Below are 23,164 nucleotides of genomic sequence, written 5' to 3'. Positions count from 1 at the left end.
GCAACATGCCAAGGTGTGGGGGTGATGGAACGAGGGGGGTTTTGAGGGAAGCAGCGAGATAAGGGTTGGGCTGGGATGGGGTGGTTGGTGGGGAGAATGGGATGGAGAGGTTAGCGGGAGCGGTGGGATCTTTTGGGGCAGAGTCTGGGGGTGTAGTGGGGGAAGGGGGTTAGTGGGGCAGGGGATATAGTGGGGGAAGGAGGGATGGGGAGGGGGCCCCTGGCTCAGACTCACCGTGATGAGGAAAGGTGCCGTGTTCATCATCTCCAGCATGAAGGGAACCCGCAGAACCTGCTCCCACAAGTTCCCCTGGTGACGGGGGAAAGGAAATCAGAACCCAAGACCCTCCCAGCGGGAACAAACAGTAACTGATCCTCCTGCCCCTCATCCCCAGTTCACTCAGGATGGAGGGGCATCGGCTGCCCTGGGCTAGGCTAATGGGGGGCTGGGGGTCGGGATTCAGGGGACCAGCTGAGCTGGGGGGTGCAGGATGAGCAGTTTCCCGAGGTCCTCTCTACACGGCTCTATCAGTCTTTCGCCAAATTACCAAAGTCTGTTGTAAAGCGGGGGGGAGTGGGGGGGCTCCACGGTGCTTGTCTCCCCCCTGGTCCCACAGCTTTCATGTTACTGCTCAAAGTGGGGAGGTCGTTAAAAGAAACGAAGGGGAAAGATCTGGGAACACCACCCCCCCAAGCCACCTGGGCGGAGAACTGGCCTTGTCAATAACAAGACTTGGGGGGGCATTAAATACATCTACCCTGCCCCCCCACCCCCGGCTTCAGCCTCTCCCCTCCAGTCTCAGCCCCACTCCCCCCATCACCAGGGAATGGTCCCTCCCTGCCCCCTCTCTGCCCATCCCCCCCGCCAAAGAGCTCATCACTCCAGGGGTGTCTGCCAGCTGCCCCGGGCTGGGGGCGAGTTCCCACGTATTGGGGGATTGGGGATGGGCTGGAACCCCGAGGGCCAGATCCTGAGCTGGGGTAAACCAGGGTGGGTCTATTGATTTACACCTGGGCAGAGTCTGCCCCCCCTGTCTTGTTCAGAGGGACCCCCCTGCTGTAGCAGGTGATAGCAGCAGAAAGGCAGAGATCCCGGGAGGGCGTCAGAGGGGAGGCAGCTGCGGTACCCGCCTCCCAAAGAGAGTCCAGTGCCAGGGATTCCTGCCCCCGGGGCCCACTGCGGGGCAGGGGAGTTGGTTCAGGCCAAGGCGATTTGCACGGAGAAGCCCCCCACCCCCTGCCCCTGCCCCCCGGTTATACCTTGTAGCCGAGATACACCAGCAGCATCGTCTCCAGGAAACTGATCAAAGCCACCAGCACCTGGGGGTGGGGGACACAGGGGGGGTCAGTAAGGGAATGACGCTGATAGCCCCACAGGGAGCCCAGATCTTTCCCCACCAGCGCAGGGCCTCGGGCCATCGCAAGGGACTGGGAGGGGACCCCAGCTCCTGCCAAGCAGCCGGCGGTCCAGCAGGCCCCAGGATTGAGGCTAAGATTGTGTCATGGGTATTCACGGCGCCCGTGACCCATCCCTGACTTTTACTAAAACTGCCTGTGATAAAATGGGCAGGAACTGGGCAGCCGCGGGGTGGCTGGGAGCTCCACCATCTGAGGGTCCCCCTGCCGCCCGTGGCGCTGGGGAGCTGCGGGGATCCCCCTGCTGCCCATGGCGGCAGGGAGTTTGGGGGCCTCGCTGCATCAGGCGGGACCCTGCAGCTCCCAGCCTCCGGTGCTGATCCACGGAGGTCTTTGGAAGTCACGGAGTCCATCCGTAGCCGTAATGATCCCCTGGGCCCTTGGCCAGAGGGCAGATATTTCACGTCAAGGCTGCCGCTGCTTTCTCCACCCCCACCCCCACCCCCAGGCCGGCTGGGGCTTCGGAGTCCTGGGCCTTCCTGGCTTCTGCTCTTCGGGTCAGATTGGTTCCCTTGCCCCTTGTATTGCCCTAAGCTGTTGGGCACCATCTGCCCAGTGGCTGTTAAACTTTGCCAGGTGACCATGCCCCACCCCAGAGGTGGCTGCATGTCTGTGCTGGGTGAGCGATCCCTGTGTGGCGCTGCTGCGTGGCTGTTATACAGCAGCTGCATCCCACCCCAGAGCCAGCTGCATTTCAGCGCCCAGAGAAGCAACCCCTGGGATCCTTTGGGAGGAAAGAGGCTGGTGAAATTGCAGACACGCCACCTCCCTTGATAACCCCTGTGACCAGCTCAGTACCCTCCCAGTGGCAGGGGTCCCTCCATGTGTCCATCACACCCCCAAGGCAACCCCCCCAATACTGGGACACAGACTCCTAGGCACCCACAAGTCACTAACCCCCATGCGCTCCAGCCTCCTGCTGCTCCCCCTGGACACCCCCACTCACCTGCAGCCCCCAGAGGGGCAGAGGCCTATTCACCCAGATAATCGGAGTCCTGGAAGAGAAAAGACACATTGAGGGCACGCTCCAGAGCTCCCCAGCCCTGGCCCAGCCAGCTCGGCGTCTCCGGACACTTACCAGTCAAATTTATGCAGGTGGTGAGCAGAGTGGTTTTGCCTGGGGCAGCCCCAGCTGGAAAAGCAGAAGGAGACAGACAGACAGACAGACTTCTGAGCCCCTGGCCATCTCTCCCCGGAGGCGGAGGCCAGTCACCGGGCCGGCCCTGGTTTCTGCCCCCCACCCCAGAGTGCCCGCTGTGATCTCCATGCCGAGGTTGCTCAGACAGCCTCTCCTGCCCTGCACGTGCAGGCGGCACGTTCCTGGCCGGGGGGAGTGACTGGCGCCCCGGGCCGAACCAGCAAACCAGGTGGTGCCCGCGGCAGAGAGCATTCTGGGTAACGAGGCATGTGGGGTCTGCCCATGGGGCGCCCGTGCCCACCCCACCCTTTCTGTGCGGTTCCCGGCATGGTGCTGCCTGTCTCTACTGGCTGCCCTCAGCTGGGGGGCTCTGAGCTAGTCACAGCCGGGACGGGGGGCCTCACTCACCAGCCCCCTCGGGCCTCCTGGGGGTCGTCCAGCAGCACCCGGATGATGTACAGGAGGCAGCTGAGCAGCTTGAGAGAGAAGTTAAACAGACGCACCCGCAAACCTGAAACACACACGGGGGATGAGACTGGCAGTGCCCCACGGGCCACACTGGGGTCAGCACGGACTGCAAGGGCAGAGCCTCCACCCCACTCCCTACAAGGGAACCCAGGAGTCCTGACGCCCAGTCCTCCCTGCTCTGACCGCTAGACACCACACTCCTTCCCAGAGTTAGATAGAACCCAGGAGTCCCTGCCTCCCCTCTTCCCCCACTGCTCTAACCACTCCCAGAGTTGGGGATAAACCCAGGAGTCCTGGATCACACCCAGGGATTCCTGCCTCAAGCCCACATCTTATGGTGAAGCTAGAGCTAGCTGGGCACCAAGAAAGACAGAGTAACGCCCATGAGGCGAGGGAGTTGATGGGGCCAGAGGGGAGAAACAGGAGGTTCCCGGGGGCTCCGAGCTGTGTTTCAGTCCCATCCCCTGTGGCCCAGGCAGATCCTGTTTGGGGCCCCGGCAGCTGTAGACCCACAGAACCGTCCATCACCGCGGGCTGGCCATGCCCTGCCCTAGCCATCCCAGACTCTGCACCGGGCCCCCCCCCAAAACCCCTCCCAGGACTCAGGGCGGCCAGAGCGACTCACTGGAGCGCTGGTTCTTGATGAAGAAGAGTTTCAGCCGCTCCTTGAAGGTGTTTTCGTTGATGTAAAACGCCACCTGGACCCTGCGAGAGAGATGGGGGCACAGAGTCAGCCGGGGAAGAGCTGAGGCTGCGGGAACCTGCCTGCTTGGAACAGGGCTCCGAGCCCTGGTGATTCTGGGCAGATCCCAGCAGCCTCTGCTGGACCTTAGTCAGCACCAGAGACAGCTCCCCAGGGTGCCACCTTCCCAGACACAGTCCAGGGGCTTTTATCCACACAGCGCCGCCGGGAGGCAGGGCAGGATCAGTGACTCACCCACGGACACCCCAGGGAGTCGGTGGCAGAGATGGGTGGCCACCCCAGATCTCCGAGTCCCGGCCCAGTGCCTGCATCACACGCCTGGCCACTCCCCCTGGGGTCCTGTCGGATTGGGGTCCCCTTGTGTCTTGGGCAGGCAGAGCCCGGCTGCTCCGGGCCCCCACCCCAGCGCATCACTTACTGCTGGGCGCTAATTGACTGGCAGGACCATAAGCTGGACTCGCTTAGTTTGGCCTCCACCGATTGGCATCTCGTTAGCTGTGATCACTGAGCCAGAGAGGGAGCCCAGGGTGGTACCAGGCCAGTGGATGCCAGGCTGGAGGGGTGGGGGGAGGGATGCTGACAGCAGCGATGTGCCAGGACACAGGGAGGAACCAGACATTTGGATTCCAAAGCCCCCTGCGCCGCTGTCTGCCCCCAGAAGAGCAGTGGAGATTGGTCCCTGCCCCTCGGCTCCGCTCCAGGCCCGTGGGCGGAAGTGCTGGCTCCGAGACCTGCGAGGCTCCATCAGATCAAGGGCTCAGGTTATGAGACCAGCCCACAGTCCCGGGCTCCCCCCAGCTCTGCTGGTGCCCCTCAATTCCAGCCCGCAGCCCCCGGCTGCCCCAGCCCCAGGCTGCCCCCACACCTCGGTTCTGACCTGCAGCACCTTCCGAAGTAGCTCACTACGTTCAGAGACATCCCTCAGGCTGAGCCAGCTCTCCGGGCCGCCGGAGAAAGACCCCTCTGGCCTCCCCCTTGCTGGACAGGAGCTGATAGGCTGCCCCCCAACTGCTTGCAGGGAGACTCAGCCCAAACCCTCCTGCATCCCCACGGCGCAGCCCTGCTCCTAGAACCGGCCATCTCGCCGCAGGTGCCACATCCCACCCCGGCCCCGTGCCCAGCCACAGGCCTGGCCGAGCGGCTCCCAGCTCCCCACACTGGCACATTTGCACTCCCACTGGGCCACGAGGCACCAGCTCTGGCAACCTGTGTCCTCAGGGCAAGGACCGTCCCCCGTGCCAGAGCTGGGAAGAGAACCCAGGCGTCCTGCCCTGCCGCACTAGCCATGGCAGGCAGCCATCTCCCCACCGCCAGCGAGCGGCTCCCTGACGTCTGCTGCGGGGATGCTCAGCTGCTGGTCTCTTCCCGTCCCTCCCCATAGCAGCTGCCCCCTTTGCATTGGTCAGGGACCCTGCATCAGTCACCCCCATCATAGGACAATGCGCCAGGAGGAGGGAGGCAGCACTGTAATTTCAGGCACTCCTGCTTGCTTGAAACCCAGGACTTGGCTTTTCCCTGGGAACCAGTGGGCATGGGGGGCAGGGCTGGGTTATAGCTCTGCACTGAAACCTGGGCCCAGCACCTGGCATCAGTGCGTGAGAGCAGCCTCGTGACATTCATCCACCAAACGTACAGAATTACGTTTCCAGCCCTCATAGTTTGCAAAGGAAAACTTTAAAGAACATCAGAACAGCCATCCTGGGTCAGAGCAGGTCCCTCCAGCCCAGTGTCCTGTCTTCCGACAGTGGCCAGTGCCAGGTGCCCCAGAGGAAATGAACAGAACAGGGAATCGCCCAGTGATCCATCCCCTGTCACCCATTCCCAGCTTCTGGCAAACAGGGGCTAGGGACACCGTCCCTGCCCATCCTGGCTCACAGCCATTGATGGACCTGCCCTCTAGGAACTTATCTAGTTCTTTTTTGAACCCTGATATAGTCTTAGCCGTCACAACATCCTCTGGCAAGGAGTTCCACAGGTTGACTGTGCGTTGTGTGAAGAAATACTTCCTTTTGTTTGTTTTAAAGCTGCTGCCTATTCATTTCATTGGGTGACCCCTAGTGATTGCATTATGAGGAGGAGTCAATAACACTTCCTTATTCACTGTCTCCACACCAGGCATGAGTTTACAGACCTCTGTCATATTCCCCCTTAGTTGTCTCTTTTCCAAGCTGAAAATTCCCAGTCTTATTAACCTCTCCTCATACAGAAGCCGTTCCGTCCCCCTGATCATTTCTGTTGATCTTTTCTGAACCTTTTCCAATTCCACTAGATCTCTTTTGCGATGGCGTGACCACGTCTGCACGCAGGATTCAAGGATGAATACTGGATTTGTACCATGGATTTCTATAGAGGCAATGTGACATTTTCTGTCTTATGATCTCTCCCTGGCTTAATGATTCCCGACATTCTGGTCGCTTTTTTAACGGCCGCTGCACACTGAGCGGATGTTTTCAGAGAACTCTCCACAATGACACCAAGATCTCCCTCTTGAGTGGTAACAGCTAATTCAGATCCCGTCATTTTATGTGTACAGTTGGGATGATGTTTCCCAACGTGCATCACTTTGCATTTATCAACATTGAACGTCACCTGCCATTTTGTTGCCCGGAGGATGGGAGGACATGTGAGGCCACAATGTCTGCCTGGGTCTGCAGAGAGCCTGAGCCCATTGCTGTGAGATGGGGAGCTGCCCTGAGTGTGACTCTCGCAGGGACACCGGGGCAGGGGCAGGAGGGACACGTCCCTGACTCCCCACACACACACACACCTTTCAGGACTCACCTGGCAAGGAAGGTGCCGTGCCAGAGCCACAACCCTGTGGGATTTAACCCAGGGGCTGACTCTCCCCTGCCTCCCAGACAAGCCAGCTGGCCAGACAGAGCCTTGGCACTAGGCATTCAGACCCAGGGCAGGACCAGACCAGAGTCAGGGTGGGGGCAGACCACCATTCTCACAGTAGCCATGGCTGGCGTGACCCACGCCAGGAGGACAGGTGGCCTCCGGGATGGAGGTAGAAACCTCTAAAGGCTGGGGTGCCAGGTCCCGGGGCCATCAGAGACCCTGGGGCACCGGTCCCCAGGGCTATTTCACCAAGAAGCCACTGAGCTGGTGGGAGTTGTCATCATCAAGCTGGTCTCCTCGCGGAGAGAGGCCCTGGTTTGTTATCGTTGGGGTGGCCAGAGCCGGGCGCCGGTTTGTTATCGTTGGGGTGGGCGGAGCTGGGCGCTGGCTTGTTATCCTAGGGTGCGCAGACCCCTATAGTGTTTCGTTAGCATAGGGTCAATCATGAGCAGCTGCATTCACCCGTATGGTAATGGAGGGTCATGCAGAGGTCCGTGTGCTGGTTTGTTATTGTAGGGTCTCTAGGTGCTTTGGGGGCTGAGCCAACCAACCCTATTCCTCAAGTGCCGCCCTGCAACAACACCCCCCCTTAAACCTCCTCACCCGGGCGCCAGCCCCCGCAGCACGACTAAACCAATTGTCCCCCCCATCAACACAGGTAGCCTCAGAAACCCCAATCCTCATTACACCCGGCTGCCAGGACGCAGCCGTGAAGAACAGCCCCCAGGCTGATCGTCCCCACCACCTGCTCCCAGTTACGGCTCCCATGGCTGCTGGCAGGGGCGCTCCGAGCCGGGGCGCTCGCTGCAGCTCACACGCCAGACAGGCCCCATATTTCAGCACTCCCTGCCTGGCCCTGGGGCTCCCGGCTTCCCAGCCGCAGCGCAACCTGGGGCGGGGCTGATCAAATCAACCTCAGCCACATGCCTCGGTAAACGTGTCCTGCCGGTAAAACCCACTCCAGTTGGACGCCTGGGCCCGGCGCTGGTGTCAGTCTGGATTCAATCAGGGCAGTTAGGGCCTGATCTCGAGTGTTCCCCGCTTTCCGAGGGGGGCTGGGGGAAGGCTTGGGGGGTGTCTGCAGGTGGGGTTCATGGACCCAATGCAGGGGAAGGGTGGGTGAGTCAGGAGGGGTAGAGCTCGGAAGGGCCTTGGCAAGCAGCGAGTGGTGGGCAGGGGGTGGGGAACCAGCTGGTGCAGACGTGGGGGATAGGAGGGGGGACGTGGCCCCTGCCTGGCCCAGCTGAACACACAGTGCTGGGGGCAGCATGGGCAGCTCCCATAGGCCCCTGGGACGACTGAGATCAGAAACCAGCCCCCATCCCCCCCACTTCAGGCCAGGAAGTCACACCAGACCTGCCTGCCCCGGGTCTGCTGATGCTTCCAGGGCTTTATCCAATTGGTTCTGCTCCATCTGCGTCTGCCCCCGGGGCCCAGCTGTGGGGGACGTGGGTCACCTCTCCAGCTCACCCTCCCTGGGCCGGCGGGGGCAGGGGCACCAACATATCAGGATCCAGGGGGGCAAGGGGCCAGCTCAGCCCCTCCGGGGGTGCCCTGTATCCATTGCAGGAGATACAGGCGGAACAAAGCTGTTCATTCCCGCTGTCAGCTGCTCTCAGCGTTCCACTTGGCACAGCCCGCGCGCCCAGAGCCAGCCTTTGCCCCACCCGGCCCCGGGGCACTCAGCCGCCAGCAGATCCCTGCCCCCCATGCACCCCAGAAAGGCCCCAGGGCTGCTGCCAGAGCAAGGCCTCCTGCCCGGCAGGGCTCCGCCAGGTGCAAAATGTTGAACCGGCTGAGACACACGCCAGCCCGGGAGCAGATGACCAGAAGGGACCGTTGTGATCAGCTGCTCTGACCTGCTGCATGCCCCCCTCCCCCAGATCATTCCTAGCGCAGACCCTAGATAAATGCTCCCACCACCACATCACAGCTAACTGGCCAAGAGTGCCCCCTGTGACGAAGCGGGACTGTTCTTAATGTTTCCTCTGAATAGTGTGGGGGTGCCTCAGTTTCCCCTATGCATTTCTTAAGTATCTAGGTGGTGGGATAAGGTTGTATGATCATTGCAGAGCCCTAGAGGGCAGGTGTGTGCAGGGGTCTGGACACAGGGAATGGCCGACACCCTGTTTCCTGGCAACTGATGGCCTGGGCCCTTCCCCCCTGCAAGGTGAGAGCTAAAGGGTTGGAGAACAAAGGAATCAGGTGCCCTCCTGGCCCAGGAAAGGGACAAAGCCCGGGGGGTTGGGGAGGCTGTTTCAGTTTGGTGCTGGCTGGAGACATGGAGTGAAGGGCAGACGTGGTTGTCTGGCTCACTGCCCCCCTCAAAATGGACCCAGCTGAGGGGTCCTGTTCTCTGCACCTACAAGCTCTGTGTCAGACCATGTCCCTGTTGTCTAATAAACCTTCTGTTTTACTGGCTGGCTGAGAGTCCCGTCTGACTGTGGAGTTGGGGGGCAGGACCCTCTGGCTTCCCCAGGACCCCGCCTGGGCGGACTCACTGGGGAAAGTGCACGGAGGGGCAGAGGATGTTGAAGGTGGAAGCCGGGTGAGCTGTGTGTCCTGCAGACAGGCTGCTCCCAGAGAGACTTCCCCGGACTCCTGCCTGGCTTCATGGGGAGCAGTTCCAGAGCTTCGCCTGGGGATGCCGTGACACCTTTGTCTGTGTTGGCCCTCAGTCCTCCCTTTGTAAGAGGGTGGGAATGATCCTTGGTGAGCTCTCTGGGGGAGGGACGGTCGCTGGGGACCCCTGGAGCTGGGTTGTGGTCTGTGTGCACCACAGCCGGATACACCTGATTAACCACAACAGATCTTCTCCAGCTATAATTTCCACACAGCCTCTGCCTGCTGGGCCAGATCCAGGCTGGCACGTAAAGCCCTGGAAGGTTCCCCTAGCTGGCACCAGCCGGCAGCCCCGGGTACCTGCTCAGGCTGCAGGGATCTGGCTCCAGGCGGCCTCTGCCCAAGGGGAAGGAGCAGGGGCGACGGGGGGACAATGAGTTGAGGTTGAAGAGGATATCCCCCCCACTCCTTCCTGTCCACACCCCCCCCCCCCCCGCATCTCCCTGCAACAGCCCGGGGTGCAGCTAAGCTACCCCCATATCCCTCGCTCCAATGATCAGGCGCTGGAGTCAGGCAGCAGCTGGTGACTGTCGCTGGAAGCAGGCTAGGAGGAGGGGTGTGGGTGGATTGGGGGATGGGGGTGGGAAATGGGCTTCAGGGAAGCTCTGAAAACACCCCCCACCCCCACCCCCAGTCTGGGCTCGCAGCTTCGTTAACCCCTTAGGAGCTGCTAGATCCCAACAGCCCCAGGCCACCGAGACTCGGGTCACTGGAAGCACAGACCCAGACCAGCCTCACGCTGGGCTTCCCCCTGCCCCCAAGCTCTGCCGCTGCCCCTCACTCCTGACCTGCAGCGCCCCGCCGCTAACCCAGCCCCAGGCTCCTCCCACCCCCCAGCTTCGCGGGTGCCCCTCAAGCCCGACATGGAGCCCCCCTCTGTCCCAGCCCTGGGCTCCCCCAGCCAGCTATGCTGGTGCCCCTCACCATCCAGGCCCAGAGCAGCAGGGACTGGCTGGCCCAGGGGGGTGGGGAATGGGACACGAGGCCTTTCCCCTCAAGGGGACAGCGGCTCCAATCTGACCCCAGGGGCAAGGTCTCCAGGGGGACTGGCTGGCTCAGCCGAGAGGCTGGGGACTGCATGAGCCATGGAGCGTCCCCCGGGGGATCCCTCAGAGCAGGGCTGGGGGTGGGGGTGGGGCACCCAGCCGCTGCCTGGAGTCCTTGCCCCCACATGGTGCAGCAGGGGGGCTCTCACTAGGGCAGCCTGTGCCCACACTGGAAGTGCCCCATGGACACGCGACACTGTGGGGAAAGCCCCCAGTGCCTGCAGCGGCCCGGGGGGACACTGCTGCACCATCCCATGCCCCATGCATGCCAGTCAGAGCCAGGGAGACCCCCGGGGACACCAGACAGAGCCCCACGCACTGCCCCAAACCCCCACCCCGTCCCCTGCCCTGCCACAGGGAAAGCGCCCAGCTCCACACACCCTGCGGGACCTGCCCCCATGCTCAGCAGCTCCACACAGAGCCGCCGAGGCCCCTGCTGTGCCCAGGAGAAGCCAGGCAGCCCCCCGGGAGATCCCATGCAGCAGCCGCCAAGGACCCTGGGGCGCCAGGTGACACCTCAGGCGCTACGGAGAGCCACCGAAAGCCAGCCGGTGGCCCCTGCCGCTGCCCAGAACCACCCAACATGGGCTTCCCAGTGTCCCCAGGACCATGCCATCCGTTCTGATCCGGAGCTTACACCTTCCCCAAGAGCTGGGGGGAGAACCCAGGAGTCCTGGCTCCCAGTGCCTCCTGCTCTAACCACTAGACCCCACTCCCCTCCCAGAGCTGGGAACAGAACCCAGGAGTCCTGGTACCCCACCCCCCAGATCACCAGACCACGCTGCCGCTCCCTTCCGCCCCGAGGCAACACCTCCCCATTTGTCCCCATCCCTCTGGCTGAGGGCCCAGAAGCGGCAGGCGACACTGGCATCAGCAGGGGCAGGGAGCATGGGGGAGGCTCTCGGGGTGGTGGCACCGATCGGGGGAGGGAGATTGAGCCCCCCCTACCCTGTCCTCAGAGAGGGAATGGGGGGCAGGGGAAGACGAGGGGCCACCCAGCGGAAATCACGCACCCAGCTCCCAGGGCAAAGTGTTTCGGGCAGGCGGGCAGCAGACTCAGAGCCCAGGCCGAGAGCCCGGGGAGGCTGCGGCAGGCAACACAGGAACCAGGGCATGGGGGCCCCGCCCCAGAGAGCCCGACGCCCCCAGGACTGCCTGGGCACAGCTCGCACCAGAGGTGGGCTGGCAAAGCTGGAGCAGGGACCAGCCTCTCTGGGGCCCCCCATCCAGCCCGCCCCGCGCGCCCCTCGCCCAGCCCCCCCACCCTGCCAGCGCCCCATCCAGCCCGCCCCGCGCCCAGCTCCCCCACCCTGCCAGCGCCCCATCCAGCCCGCCCCGCGCGCCCCTCGCCCAGCCCCCCCACCCTGCCAGCGCCCCGTCCAGCCCGCCCCTCGCCCAGCCCCCCTACCCTGCCAGCGCCCCATCCAGCCCGCCCAGCCCCCCCACCCTGCCAGCGCCCCATCCAGCCCGCCCCGCGCGCCCCTCGCCCAGCCCCCCCACCCTGCCAGCGCCCCGTCCAGCCCGCCCCGTGTGCCCCTCGCCCAGCCCCCCCACCCTGCCAGCGCCCCATCCAGCCCGCCCTTCGCCCAGCCCCCCCACCCTGCCAGCGCCCCATCCAGCCCGCCCCGCGCGCCCCTCGCCCAGCCCCCCCACCCTGCCAGCGCCCCATCCAGCCCGCCCAGCCCCCCCACCCTGCCAGCGCCCCGTCCAGCCCGCCCCGCGCGCCCCTCGCCCAGCCCCCCCACCCTGCCAGCGGCCCGTCCAGCCCGCCCCTCGCCCAGCCCCCCCACCCTGCCAGCGCCCCGTCCAGCCCGCCCCGTGTGCCCCTCGCCCAGCCCCCCCACCCTGCCAGCGCCCCGTCCAGCCCGCCCCTCGCCCAGCGCCCCGTCCAGCCCGCCCCTCGCCCAGCCCCCACCCTGCCAGCGCCCCATCCAGCCCGCCCCGCGCGCCCCTCGCCCAGCCCCCCCACCCTGCCAGCGCCCCATCCAGCCCGCCCCTCGCCCAGCCCCCACCCTGCCAGCGCCCCGTCCAGCCCGCCCAGCCCCCCCACCCTGCCAGCGCTCCGTCCAGCCCGCCCCGTGTGCCCCTCGCCCAGCCCCCCCACCCTGCCAGCGCCCCGTCCAGCCCGCCCCTCGCCCAGCGCCCCGTCCAGCCCGCCCCTCGCCCAGCCCCCACCCTGCCAGCGCCCCGCGCGCCCCTCGCCCAGCCCCCCCACCCTGCCAGCGGCCCGTCCAGCCCGCCCCTCGCCCAGCCCCCCCACCCTGCCAGCGCCCCGTCCAGCCCGCCCCGTGTGCCCCTCGCCCAGCCCCCCCACCCTGCCAGCGCCCCGTCCAGCCCGCCCCTCGCCCAGCCCCCACCCTGCCAGCGCCCCATCCAGCCCGCCCAGCCCCCCCACCCTGCCAGCGCCCCATCCAGCCCGCCCCGCGCGCCCCTCGCCCAGCCCCCCCACCCTGCCAGCGCCCCGTCCAGCCCGCCCCGTGTGCCCCTCGCCCAGCCCCCCCACCCTGCCAGCGCCCCATCCAGCCCGCCCCGCGCGCCCCTCGCCCAGCCCCCCCACCCTGCCAGCGCCCCATCCAGCCCGCCCCTCGCCCAGCCCCCACCCTGCCAGCGCCCCGCGCGCCCCTCGCCCAGCGCCCCGTCCAGCCCGCCCCTCGCCCAGCCCCCCCCGCCAGCGCCAGGGTGGGGCCCCCCGCACCTCTCGTCGGCCTGCCAGTCCCCCAGCAGCAGGTCGCGGAAGCGGTAGCGCGGGGGCAGGGGCAGAACCTCCTTCTCCAGCTCCGCCATGCCGGCTCCCGACGCCGCCGTCCCGCCGGCGCTCGCCTGCGCCCCGGCGGCTGCCGGGCACCGGGCGCCGCTAGCCAGGGCGGCCGGCTACGCCCGGGGCCCAGGGGCACGGCGGGGCGGCGCGGGCGCCCCGGAGCCGCTCGCCGCCCGCCGCCCGGGCTGGGGAGGGAGGCCGGCAGCCGGCGCCATCGGCCTCGGCTCGCCGGCCGGGGGGCGGCAGGTGCCCGGCTCCTGCAGCAGCCTGGGAGCTGCCCCCGCCCTGGCTGCCCCCCGGGGCGCTGCCGCTCGCCCACGGCCCGGCCCCCGGCGCTGAGCGCGGCTCGGTCTCCGGCAGGGACGGCGGGGGGGCGTTTCCAGCAGGAGGGGCCGCGCCGACCCGCCCCTCGCCGGGGGGCCGCTGCCCGGGCTCCCTCCCTCTTAACCCCTCGGGCTCCGGGGGACAAGATGCTCCTCCCTGCCCCGCTTCTAACCGCCAGCCCCCACGCCCCTCCCAGAGCCGGCATAGAACCCGCCCCCCTCTCCCAAACCACCAGACACCACTCCCCCCCCCACGCTGGGGAGAGAACCCAGGAGTCCTGGCTCCCAGGACCCCTCTTCTAACCGCCAGCCCCCACGCCCCTCCCCGAGCCGGCATAGAACCCGCCCCCCTCTCCCAAACCACCAGACACCACTCCCCCCCCCACGCTGGGGAGAGAACCCAGGAGTCCTGGCTCCCAGGACCCCTCTTCTAACCGCTAGCCCCCACTCCCCTCCCAGAGCCAGGATAGAACCCGCCCCCTCTCCCAAACCACCAGACACCACTCCCCCCCCACCCACGCTGGGGAGAGAACCCAGGAGTCCTGGCTCCCACCTGCCCTGCTCTAACCACTAGACCCCACTCCCCTCCCGGTGGTGGCCGTGAACCCCTGGCGGCTGCATTCACGGACAGCCTATCATGCACACCCAGGAAGAGACTCCAGCTCCTGGACCTCTCTGTGTGCGCCCCTGCACTAGCGTGTCTCTCTCCCCCAGCACCATGGCGCCCTTCCTCTCCCCTATCGCACCCAGCTCCCCCCCCATCCCCAGGCCCTGTTCTCTGCCGCTTCTCCTAGGCCAGGGCACCTCACCCCCACCCTGCCCTCCACAGCGAGCTGCTTACACTGTGTCCGTGCATCACGCCAGGTGCGGCCTGGCATAGGAGACACCTTGCAGGTGGGCCCAACCCATGTATGGCTTAACCCCTGGGTTGCCAACGGCTCTACGTACCTGGGTCCACCACAGCTGGAAGCATTGCCCCGGGCCGGGGATATGTGCCAGGGGAGCGCCCGCCCTGTGATTTTGATGGCCCAGGCAGGGGGACCCCGGCAAGGCCGGTCTCTTTCCCTGGAGGGTTTGCAAAGCTGAATGTGCCCAGAACTGAGGAGCCGCAGCACCACCCTCTCCTACCTGCAGCTCACCAGGAGCCCGGGCAGTGCTACCCCTTCCCAGCACCCTCACCCCTGGGCTCCTTCCTGGGCTGGCAGGGACAAGAGGAACCCGGGTCAAAAGCAGGATGGATGGAGCAGGCAGGGCTAACAAATGCACCGGATCTTCCCAGCCTGCTGCTTTACCGGGCACAAGCCAGGGGGGGCGGGAACAGGAACCCACCGGGGGGGAGTTGCGTTGGGTGGCTTAGAGAAAGGGGGCCTCGGAGCCAGGACTCCTGGGTTCTTCTGGTACCCGATCACCCCTCCCTGCAGCAGTCCCTGCTCCAGGACAGCAGAAGCCAGTGCAGGGTCCCCATCAGGATGCCAAGAGCACTGACCGTACAGCCCCCTGCACGCAGGCAGCAGAACCTCCCGAGCTCGCTGCAGCGCCACCAGGGCCCCGCTTTCGCCAGGCACCTGCTGCCCCCTACTGGCCGACAGGGGAACCTCCCATTCCCAGCAGCTGGCCCCCCGGGGATGCTTTCCCCATGGAACAGATCACAACCTGCTGGGGGGACCCCCCCCGGGCTGGGCTTGGGGAGCGGGAGAGGCAGGAGTCGGGGCTTGGAAGGAGATGGGAAACGCACAGCGCCACGGGCTGCAGCCGCTCCTGTTCTAGGCACCTCGGGCGCTGCCCCATTTGCCCTCCCAGCCTGCTGGGGAGGCAGGGCTATTAGTGCCACTGGACACATGGGGAAACCGAGGCACGGAGACACTACACCACTGGCATGAGATCACACGGAGAGGCTGCAGCACAGCAGGGACTTGAAGCCAGGTCCATGAGGCCCCAGCTGGTATCCTGGGCCCTGCTTCCCCACCCCCGCCCCCAGCCCAGTGCATAGGGACTGGGGCACCCCGTAGGGTCTGTGACAGGCTGCTGCTGGAGAGTGGCTAGATCGTCCCTGAGCTAGATAGTGGTGGGGGGGCCCACCCACAAGCCCAGCTCACCTCCAGGCCTCGGCCACGTCAGCAGCCCTCAGGCACCAAACAGGTCGGAGGCGAGCACCAAAGCTTTCCCCAGACAGCACAGGCCCAGCCCTGCCTCCCCGCGCTCCTGTTCACTCCATGCACCAAGCACTGGTGCTGTACCGCTGTTGAACAGCTGCCATGTCCCACCCCAGAAGTGGCTGCATCTGAGCGCAGGGGCAAAGGACCCCTGTAGAGACCACCCCTGCACCACAGCCTAGAGGCGGATGCTCTTGAGCAGGTTCAGACCCAGCACAAGGGATGCAGAACAGCTCAGGTGCTCCCTCCCACTGTCCAGGCTGTAAGGGGATTTGCCCACCCTTCCATGTCACAAGCAGGCATGTGCCCTGCCATGTAGGTGTCTCTGGCATCCTGCAGCGGAGGGGGATGTCGTGCACCTGCCAGACCAGACCGGTGTGGAGGGGCCCAGTCTTTGCCCCAAGCCAGCCACACCCCCACAAGTCAACTCCCCACAACAGGCTGATCCATCTCCACTGGCAGCTTCACAGCCTTTATTGGGGGCTGATGGGCAGTGCCCAGCCCAGTGGGGAGCAGAGCACCTGGCTCCGCCTCGTTAAAAACCCAACCGTTAATTACAAACCGTGTACAAAGGCGGGACGGGACAGTAAAACAAAAAGAAAGCTTAAAATCATTCCCAGGCCCCCTTCTTAATGAGCTTGGAGGCTGCTGGGTTTTAACTCTTTTGACCCCACAACCCAGGCCCTGGCACTGCTCCTGCCACGAGCCCGATTGAGGGCTCCCGTGTTACCCAGAACCCTTTGCACAGAGGAGCTCTGTGCTGCAGACTCACCGACCCCCCCTCGTCCCATGGTGGAGACGCTACGAAGAGCCGTCACCGCTGGGCACGGGCATCAGAAGATGGGGCCGGCTGGGCTACAGGTCTGACCCCTCCCACTCCCGGGGTATCTGCTGGGGGCGGGAAGAGCTGGGATAATCCAGGTCAAGAAGAGATTCTCTGTGCTCCTCCAAGCTCATCTTCTTTGGAGGGGACAGGGAGTGAAAAACAACCTCCCCCCCATCCCCCCATCACTCCAGGGTGATATTGACCGAGGCCAGGGCCTCCACAGCCCATGGCGGGTACCGCTCCCGGCTGCCGTACATGGTTCTCATGAAGTCCCGAACGAACTGCGGGAACCTCTGCTCCACGATGCTCTCCCGGATCGACCGCATCAGATTCAACTGTAGGGGAGGGGAACAGATTACACCCTGAACAGCTCAGATACTTCCCACATCCCCTCCCCACCGACCGGGGACAGACCCAGGGGCTCGCCACACACCCAGAACCCGCCTGGCTCCCGGGAGGAAGCAGCAGCAAATTTAACAGCCCTGCTGCGCCCCCCCAGCCTCCAGGGCTGTTAACGCCCGGCCTAGAGGGCAGCACTCCGGCGGGTGGCGCCCTGGGGACCCACCTGGTAGGCGATGTTGTGTACTGTGAGGAGGTGCATGGCAACCGTCTCGCTGCGGACCAGGGCGTGCAGGAAGGCCCGGCTGTACCTGGGACGGGGAAACGTCGCGGTGAAGGAGGTGAAGGCCCCAGGAACCGACCCTCCTGGGGCAGCCTCGGAAGGGACAGAGCTCGAGAGACCCATGGGAGCCCCTGGCGACGAGCCACGGCTGAGAGAAAGGCTGGGATCGGGGGTCAGTACCCTGGGGTGAGGGCAGCTCTGTCCTCCACCCCCCCTCACCAGGGCAGGAGATCCGTGCTGAAGGTGGGGACCCAACGCCCCCCACCCCCCAAGCACCAACTCACTTTGAGGTGCCCAGCACGCAGCTGGCTCCCAGCCCATCAGCGGGGCGAGGTGGCCGCCACAGGGAGGGGAACGACCCTTGCCTGCCCCCCTCCCCCGACCCAGGGCACGCACCTGCGGCAGGTGGGGCAGTCGCAGTTCTCGTCGATGGGCCGGAAGTCCTTGGCGAACTGCTTGTTCTTTACTGGCAGGGAGCCCCAGGGCACCAGGGCCGAGCCGAAGCGCTGGGAGGGAAAGGATCCGGCTGGTCACTGAGACTGTGGCCAACAAGGGGTTATGGGGTGGGGTGTGTGATCCCAGTTACCTGCCCATCACTATGGGGCATCCCAGCAAACAGAAGAGCAGCCCAGGGTGTAGACAGACAGACTGACCCCCCCACCCCCACCCCGTTCCCTGAGTGCAGCCACTCACCGCTGTCCGGGTGGGGAAGACGCAGTCAAACATGTCGCAGCCCAGGGCAACGCAGACCACCAGGTCCGTGGCGTAGCTGGGGGTGGGGGAGACGACAGCTCTGCAAACTGGCCCGTGAGCACATCGGGTCTCAGCCTAGGGCCCCAGACACCCAGCACAAACCTGGGGAACCTCAGGAGAGGGAGCGAGACGACCCAAGGCCCTCTGGAGGGCAGGGTGAGGCACATGGGTGGGGAAGGGGTGTTAGAATTGGGGCCCTGCCCTGCCCGAGTGTGGGCCATACCTGCCAGCCCCCGGGCATCACCCTCTTGGTGAAGGGTCACATGCTCCCCTCCCATGACCCAGGAGGAAGTGGGGTAACTAGGCAGCCATGTTTCAGCTTCAACTTGCACACTAGGCCTCAAGCGCCTGAACCCCCTTGGTTCCCCGCATGAGGCGCTGCTGCCCCAGGCACCTGAACCCCCTAGGTTCTGCAGCATGAAGCACCCCAGCAGCAGCAGGTGCTGCGTAGACGGGACAATCCCTGAGCCCAAGCGGAGGGAACCAGTCCCCCGAGATGCCAAGCCCAGCCGAAAGCCCCAGAAGAAGGGGGGAGCCAGGGAGTGGACGCTGCTCGGCGTCGACACCTACCCAACCCCCATGAGATAGCGGGGCTTCCCCCTGGGGAGATGGTCGGTGCTGAGGGTCACCATCCTCCAGAAGTGATCCTTCGCCTCACCGCCGCTCAGCCCCCCGATGGCGAAGCCGGGCACGTCCCGCTGCGTCATCTCTGGGGATGGAAACAGAGCTAGGAAGGTCCCGTCCCTAAGGGGGAAGGGGTAGGGCAGGATCACTCCTACCCATGCCCTCGTGAGGGTCTCCACAGGCTAAGGGGGAAGAGGCAGCTTCTACACCCCCTTCCTTCGCCTCACCCCCAGGGCATGCCCCCATCCCACAGGGTTAGTCCCCTCCAGCAGCTCTAAATCCTACCCCAAAGCCAGCCGGGAGCTTCCCGCCGCAGGCATCACGGCCCCACACAGCTCCCACGACCACAGTAGGGCTGGCGAGCCCAGACCAGGCCCTGCCCGGCTTCCCGGCAGCTCTGGAGAGGGGAAACCACCCAGCAACACAGGTACGGCCGCCCGAGATCGGGCCCGTGCCAAGGAGCTCACGGTCTATCTGGACACGGGAAGAATTACCATTGTCCAGATGGGAACTGGGGCCCAGAGGGAAGCAGGGACTTGCCCACGGTCATCCCAGCCCCCAAGTCCAGCCCATCCATCCCCGGGCTCGGAGCACAGAGACCAGCTGTTACCGGAGTGAGCAGAGCCAGGTCTCCGTTACCTTCCAGACACTTGGTGCGGAGGGCAGGGTCCAGCCCACCCTGGATGATGGCGAAGAGGTTCTGCTCATTGGGTTTGCTGTTGGCAGCAATGCAGCGGTCCAGCCAGCGAATCGACCTGCAATGCACCCGGCCCGCTCAGTCCCTGCCACCCCACAGGAGAGTTGGAGACAGCGGGGCCTCATGGATAAAGCCCTGGACTGGGACTCGGAAAGGCTGGGTTCTGTTCCTGGCCCTGCCCCCCAACCTGCTGGGTCACCCTGCGCAAGCCGCTTCACTGCCCTGTGCCTCAGTTTCACCATCTGTAAAACGAGGATAGTAATGATAGGGACCTGCTTTGGGAAGCACTTGGAGATCGATGGACAAACAGCTCAGCCACACGGGGCGGGGGGGCGAACTAGGCGAGACGGGAACGCCCTCCACTCGCCCGCAGCTGGGACCCACCAGCGATGAGGCTCCGGCCTGCCCAGGGTTAAACCCACCCCGTGGAGCGAATGGGGCGAGGAGCCTGGCACCCCACCAGGCTCCTAGGACGAGGGATAAAGCAGGGGGTGGAGGAGCCCGAGTGGGGCGCTTGCTTCGGGAAGGCTCAGCTGGGCATTATCCGCCAGCCACAGAGGTGGGGGGGCGCTACAGAGATTGGACAAACCTGTACATGGCTTCCTCCACTCGGGGCCCCGTGACGGTGCTGCTCACCACGTCATCCAGCTGCATCATGATGTCTGAGCCTAGGAAGGGAACAGGGAGAGGCAGCCTGAGCCAGGAGCCTGCGGCAGCTCCCACTTGCCTGGGGAGGGCCCCGCGAGCCAGGGGAGGGCCAATCTCTAGGGGGATGGCTCTGATTCTCTGCCCTGAGCTTCACATCCCCCCCCAGAGCCCAGAACAGGACCCAAGACTCCTGGCTCCCAACCCCCTGCCCTCCACTGCAGCCCACTCCCCTTCCAGATCAGGGAGAGAACCAGGAGTCCTGGCTCTCAGCCCCCCCAACTCTAACCACTAGACCCCACTCTGCTTTAACCAAAGGAAAACCATCCACTGCACTTAATGTCTTCTGTGCTTTGAAGACGTTAAGAAGTGGGGGTGGGGGTGTTATTTACCCACCCCTCGGGGAGCATCTGGCACTTGACGTGGTCTGAGATCTACCAGACTCATTCCACTAAGCAGCCAGCAGACGGCCATGACTTTCCGTTGTTCCCGCCGCCGACAGGATTCGAAGGAACCAGAGTGACCCGGTCCCTGGTCTCTCGCGACACTGGCGTGGCAGTATTCGAGGCCACATGCAACCCACGGAAGCAACACACCAGGGCTCAGCCCCACCGGGAGCTGGATTTCCACAGGCAACAGGGGATTAGGGTGGCAGAATGTAACAGAAGTGGGGAGGTCTGGCCAGAGCTCACCACAGGGCTTGAACTCCATGTGGAGCTTCAATAACCACAGGAGAGGATCTCACTTCCCCACTTCTTCCCCCAGAGCTCAGCAACCCTCCCGTACTGCCCCAGGGCACTGGGATAAACACTCCCAGATGAGCACCCCACCCTGCCCCGGCAGTACAGCACTGGGTCAGCACTGCCTCCAAAGGGACAGTGCCCCCCACTGAACCCCCACAGCACTGGGGCTGCAAGGGCGAGTGCTCCCTCCTGAGTTACCAGCTCAAACTCAAAATTCCTTTTCTAGGTCGGTCTGCACCTTGGGGATGCCTTTTTAAAGGATGGCCCCATTGTGTACAGCCACTGGTAGGCACCAGGGACCCAGCCAGCGGCTCCCAAACAGCACAAGTTACCCAGCGTGTTCTGGATTTCGATGGATTTCTCCGGCGTCAGCAGGATCTCTTCCCCATTGTACGGAGACTGGAAGCGGACACCCTCCTCCGTCACCTCAGACAGCTCCACCAGGGAGACCATCTGGAACCCGCCGCTGTCCTGCGAACAAGCCCATCGAGAGCTAGAGAATACCAGGCCAGGGGGTGCTGAGATTTAGGTCAGAGATACTGTCTAGGGGTCACAGGTGCAACATAGGGAGAAGGGAGGCTGGATAGCTTGAGGGAGGGGGACGGAGACTCCAGGCCTCTGCTTTGAGCCCACTCCAGGCTGACAGTGGCCCATCTACCTCAGTTGTTCCATAGGCCCCCATCACTGGAGCATCTGAGCACTTCAGTCATTAGTGAGCTTCCTTACAATGCCCTCTTTACAGATGGGCAAACTGAGGCACAGGTAGTCACTGACTTGTCCAAGGTCCCGCAGGGAGTCAGCGGCAGAGCCAGGAATCAAAGCCAGACCCCCCAAGTGCCAGACCACCGCCTTCACCACGAGGCCGCTTGCTAGTCATCCTCTCCCAGGTGCTCAGTGAGGCAAATGGTGCTAAACAGCAGCCTCAGAGGCTTCCCCGCTCGCTGCTGGGGGCAAGGGGCCCCGCTGGGGCAGCACAGAGGCATGTTAGCCACGGGCCGGAGCTTGCCCTGCCGGTGCCCAGGCTGAACCTGTAGATACATAGTACAGAAGCCGCTTCAACGTGGGATGTTCCACTAACACTAAAGGTACACTCTGTATTATCTATTAGGTGTATTACGGTAGCCCCTAGGCACCCATCGTGGCCCATTGTGCTAGGGGCTGCACATTATGTATTACGTGTATTACGGTAGCACCTAGGCACCCATCGTGGCCCATTGTGCTAGGGGCTGCACATTATGTATTACGTGTATTACGGTAGCACCTAGGACCCCATGGCTGTACGAGGTGCTGTGCAAACCCTGAACAGAGCAACAGTCAAGAAAAGCCCCAGATAAGAAAGGGTTAACACAGGGGAAACACACTGGGGCTCCATGCTGCAGCCCAGCTCTGAAATGTCCTGGCACACTGCCCATAGGGGCCCCAATCCGGACCACCCACCCTGCCCAGAGGGGCCCCCGATTCACCCCTCCAGAGCCAAGCTCCCATGAGAAGCTGCCAGAGTGCCTGGCTTCTAACCTGCTCCCCCTCTCACCACCAACCCACAGGGATCAGGCCTCTGAAACCCGCCTCCTCGCCCAGCCCTGGTGAGCCCCACTCACCGTGAGCAGGTTCTGTTGCCAGTTCATGAACCCATGAAGGCCGTTGGCTTGTTTGATGAGCTCAGGCCCCTGAGGTGGGTTTAGAAGGGTGGGAAAAAGCTTGGTTAGAAATTTGAACACAGGCCCAAGGATTCTCCAGAAATCAGAACTCCAGAAGCACCAGCTAACCCCCCCCCCCGCAAAAAAACAAACAAACAAACAACAAAGAACAGGCTTTTACACCCACCCGACAGACTACGCCGAGATTGCAGGGACAGGGACACTCACTGACCTCATGACCACGCGGCAGGTGAGCAGGGAGGGTCAGACAACCACAAGCCTCACTCATAGCCAGGTGGAAAAGTGTGTGTGTGGGGGGGAATTAGACCCCTGGGTGGGGGGGGCGGTCGCGCACCGGCCTCACGCCCGGGGGGGGGGGGGCGGGGGGGGGCGGTCGCGCACCGGCCTCACGCCCGGGGGGGGGGGCGGGGGGGCGGTCGCGCACCGGCCTCACGCCCGGGGGGGGGGGCGGGGGGGCGGTCGCGCACCGGCCTCACGCCCGGGGGGGGGGGCGGGGGGGCGGTCGCGCACCGGCCTCACGCCCGGGGGGGGGGGCGGTCGCGCACCGGCCTCACGCCCGGGGGGGGGGGGGCGGTCGCGCACCGGCCTCACGCCCGGGGGGGGGGGGGGTCGCGCACCGGCCTCACGCCCGGGGGGGGGGCGGGGGGGGGGCGGTCGCGCACCGGCCTCACGCCCGGGGTGGGGTGGGGGGGCGGTCGCGCACCGGCCTCACGCCCGGGGTGGGGTGGGGTGGGGGGGCGGTCGCGCACCGGCCTCACGCCCGGGGTGGGGTGGGGTGGGGGGGCGGTCGCGCACCGGCCTCATGCCCAGGTGGTAGGTGTTGCCCAGGCAGATGCGGCAGCCCAGCCCCTCCAGCTGCCGGGCCGTGATCCCCTTCATGGTGCCCTGCGTGCCCACGGGCATGAAGACCGGGCTGAGCACGGGGCCGTGCGGCAGCCGCAGCTCGCAGGCCCGGGCCTTGCTCAGCCCGCACTCGGCCACCACGCGCAGGGACAGCGCCGGGCCGCGGCTGCTGGGCGCCGCCATCTTGGCCGGGAGTCACGTGACGCCTCCCTAGGCGGCACCATCTTGGGCACGGTCACGTGATTCCGAGCCGCCCTCGTTGCCTGGGCAACGCGGGAGCGGGGGT

The 23,164-nt window shown here is 64.9% G+C and overlaps 2 protein-coding genes across 11 annotated transcripts in view; both read right to left on the bottom strand.

Moving 5' to 3' along the window:
• Positions 1–13,109, bottom strand: part of LOC140900750 (potassium channel subfamily T member 2) — a 38,974-nt gene extending 25,865 nt beyond the window's left edge. For 7 of the 8 annotated variants that reach the window (XM_073318501.2, XM_073318509.2, XM_073318503.2 and 4 more), the window contains exons 1-7: positions 12,929–13,109; positions 3,647–3,726; positions 2,962–3,064; positions 2,494–2,547; positions 2,362–2,410; positions 1,260–1,319; positions 235–309 (exon numbers count right to left, since the gene is read on the bottom strand). In XM_073318501.2, the coding sequence (XP_073174602.1) occupies positions 235–309; positions 1,260–1,319; positions 2,362–2,410; positions 2,494–2,547; positions 2,962–3,064; positions 3,647–3,726; positions 12,929–13,017 (510 nt within the window). In that variant the 5' untranslated portion in view covers positions 13,018–13,109. Of the gene's footprint in view, positions 1–234; positions 310–1,259; positions 1,320–2,361; positions 2,411–2,493; positions 2,548–2,961; positions 3,065–3,646; positions 3,727–4,601; positions 6,601–12,928 lie in introns of those variants that run through there. The other variant, XM_073318504.2, reaches the window with a different exon arrangement.
• Positions 13,110–15,912: 2,803 nt separating this feature from the next.
• QTRT1 (queuine tRNA-ribosyltransferase catalytic subunit 1) lies at positions 15,913–23,078 on the bottom strand. Of its 3 annotated transcripts, none has more exons than XM_073318727.2 (10): positions 22,831–23,078; positions 21,976–22,044; positions 20,710–20,848; positions 19,579–19,657; positions 18,932–19,047; positions 18,239–18,377; positions 17,609–17,684; positions 17,312–17,421; positions 16,859–16,943; positions 15,913–16,628 (listed from the first exon to the last, which is right to left on the bottom strand). In XM_073318727.2, the coding sequence occupies exons 1-10, from the start codon at positions 23,059–23,061 to the stop codon at positions 16,476–16,478; spliced, it is 1,197 nt and encodes a 398-aa protein (XP_073174828.1). In that variant the 5' UTR covers positions 23,062–23,078; the 3' UTR covers positions 15,913–16,475. The 3 variants fall into 3 exon arrangements, with proteins under 3 accessions (XP_073174828.1, XP_073174829.1, XP_073174830.1); XM_073318728.2 differs by lacking the exon at positions 22,831–23,078 and adding an exon at positions 22,202–22,341; XM_073318729.2 differs by lacking the exon at positions 22,831–23,078 and adding an exon at positions 22,247–22,341.
• Positions 23,079–23,164: the final 86 nt, after the last annotated feature.

This window comes from Lepidochelys kempii, chromosome 20 (assembly GCF_965140285.1).
Source record: "Lepidochelys kempii isolate rLepKem1 chromosome 20, rLepKem1.hap1, whole genome shotgun sequence".
In the NCBI taxonomy this organism is placed as follows: domain Eukaryota; kingdom Metazoa; phylum Chordata; order Testudines; family Cheloniidae; genus Lepidochelys; species Lepidochelys kempii.
Note: the sequence above shows the minus strand (reverse complement) of the source record. Positions and strands in the feature narration are given on the sequence as shown.

Coding starts and splice junctions, on each gene's coding strand:
- QTRT1 (XM_073318727.2), bottom strand. CDS start 23,061: ATGGCGGCGCCCAGCAGCCGCGGCCCGGCGCTGTCCCTGCGCGTGGTG. Junction 18,378..18,931: donor CCGCACCAAGTGTCTGGAAG/GTAACGGAGACC, acceptor TTCCATCCCCAG/AGATGACGCAGCGGGACGTG. Junction 17,422..17,608: donor TCTTCCCCACCCGGACAGCG/GTGAGTGGCTGC, acceptor TTTCCCTCCCAG/CGCTTCGGCTCGGCCCTGGT.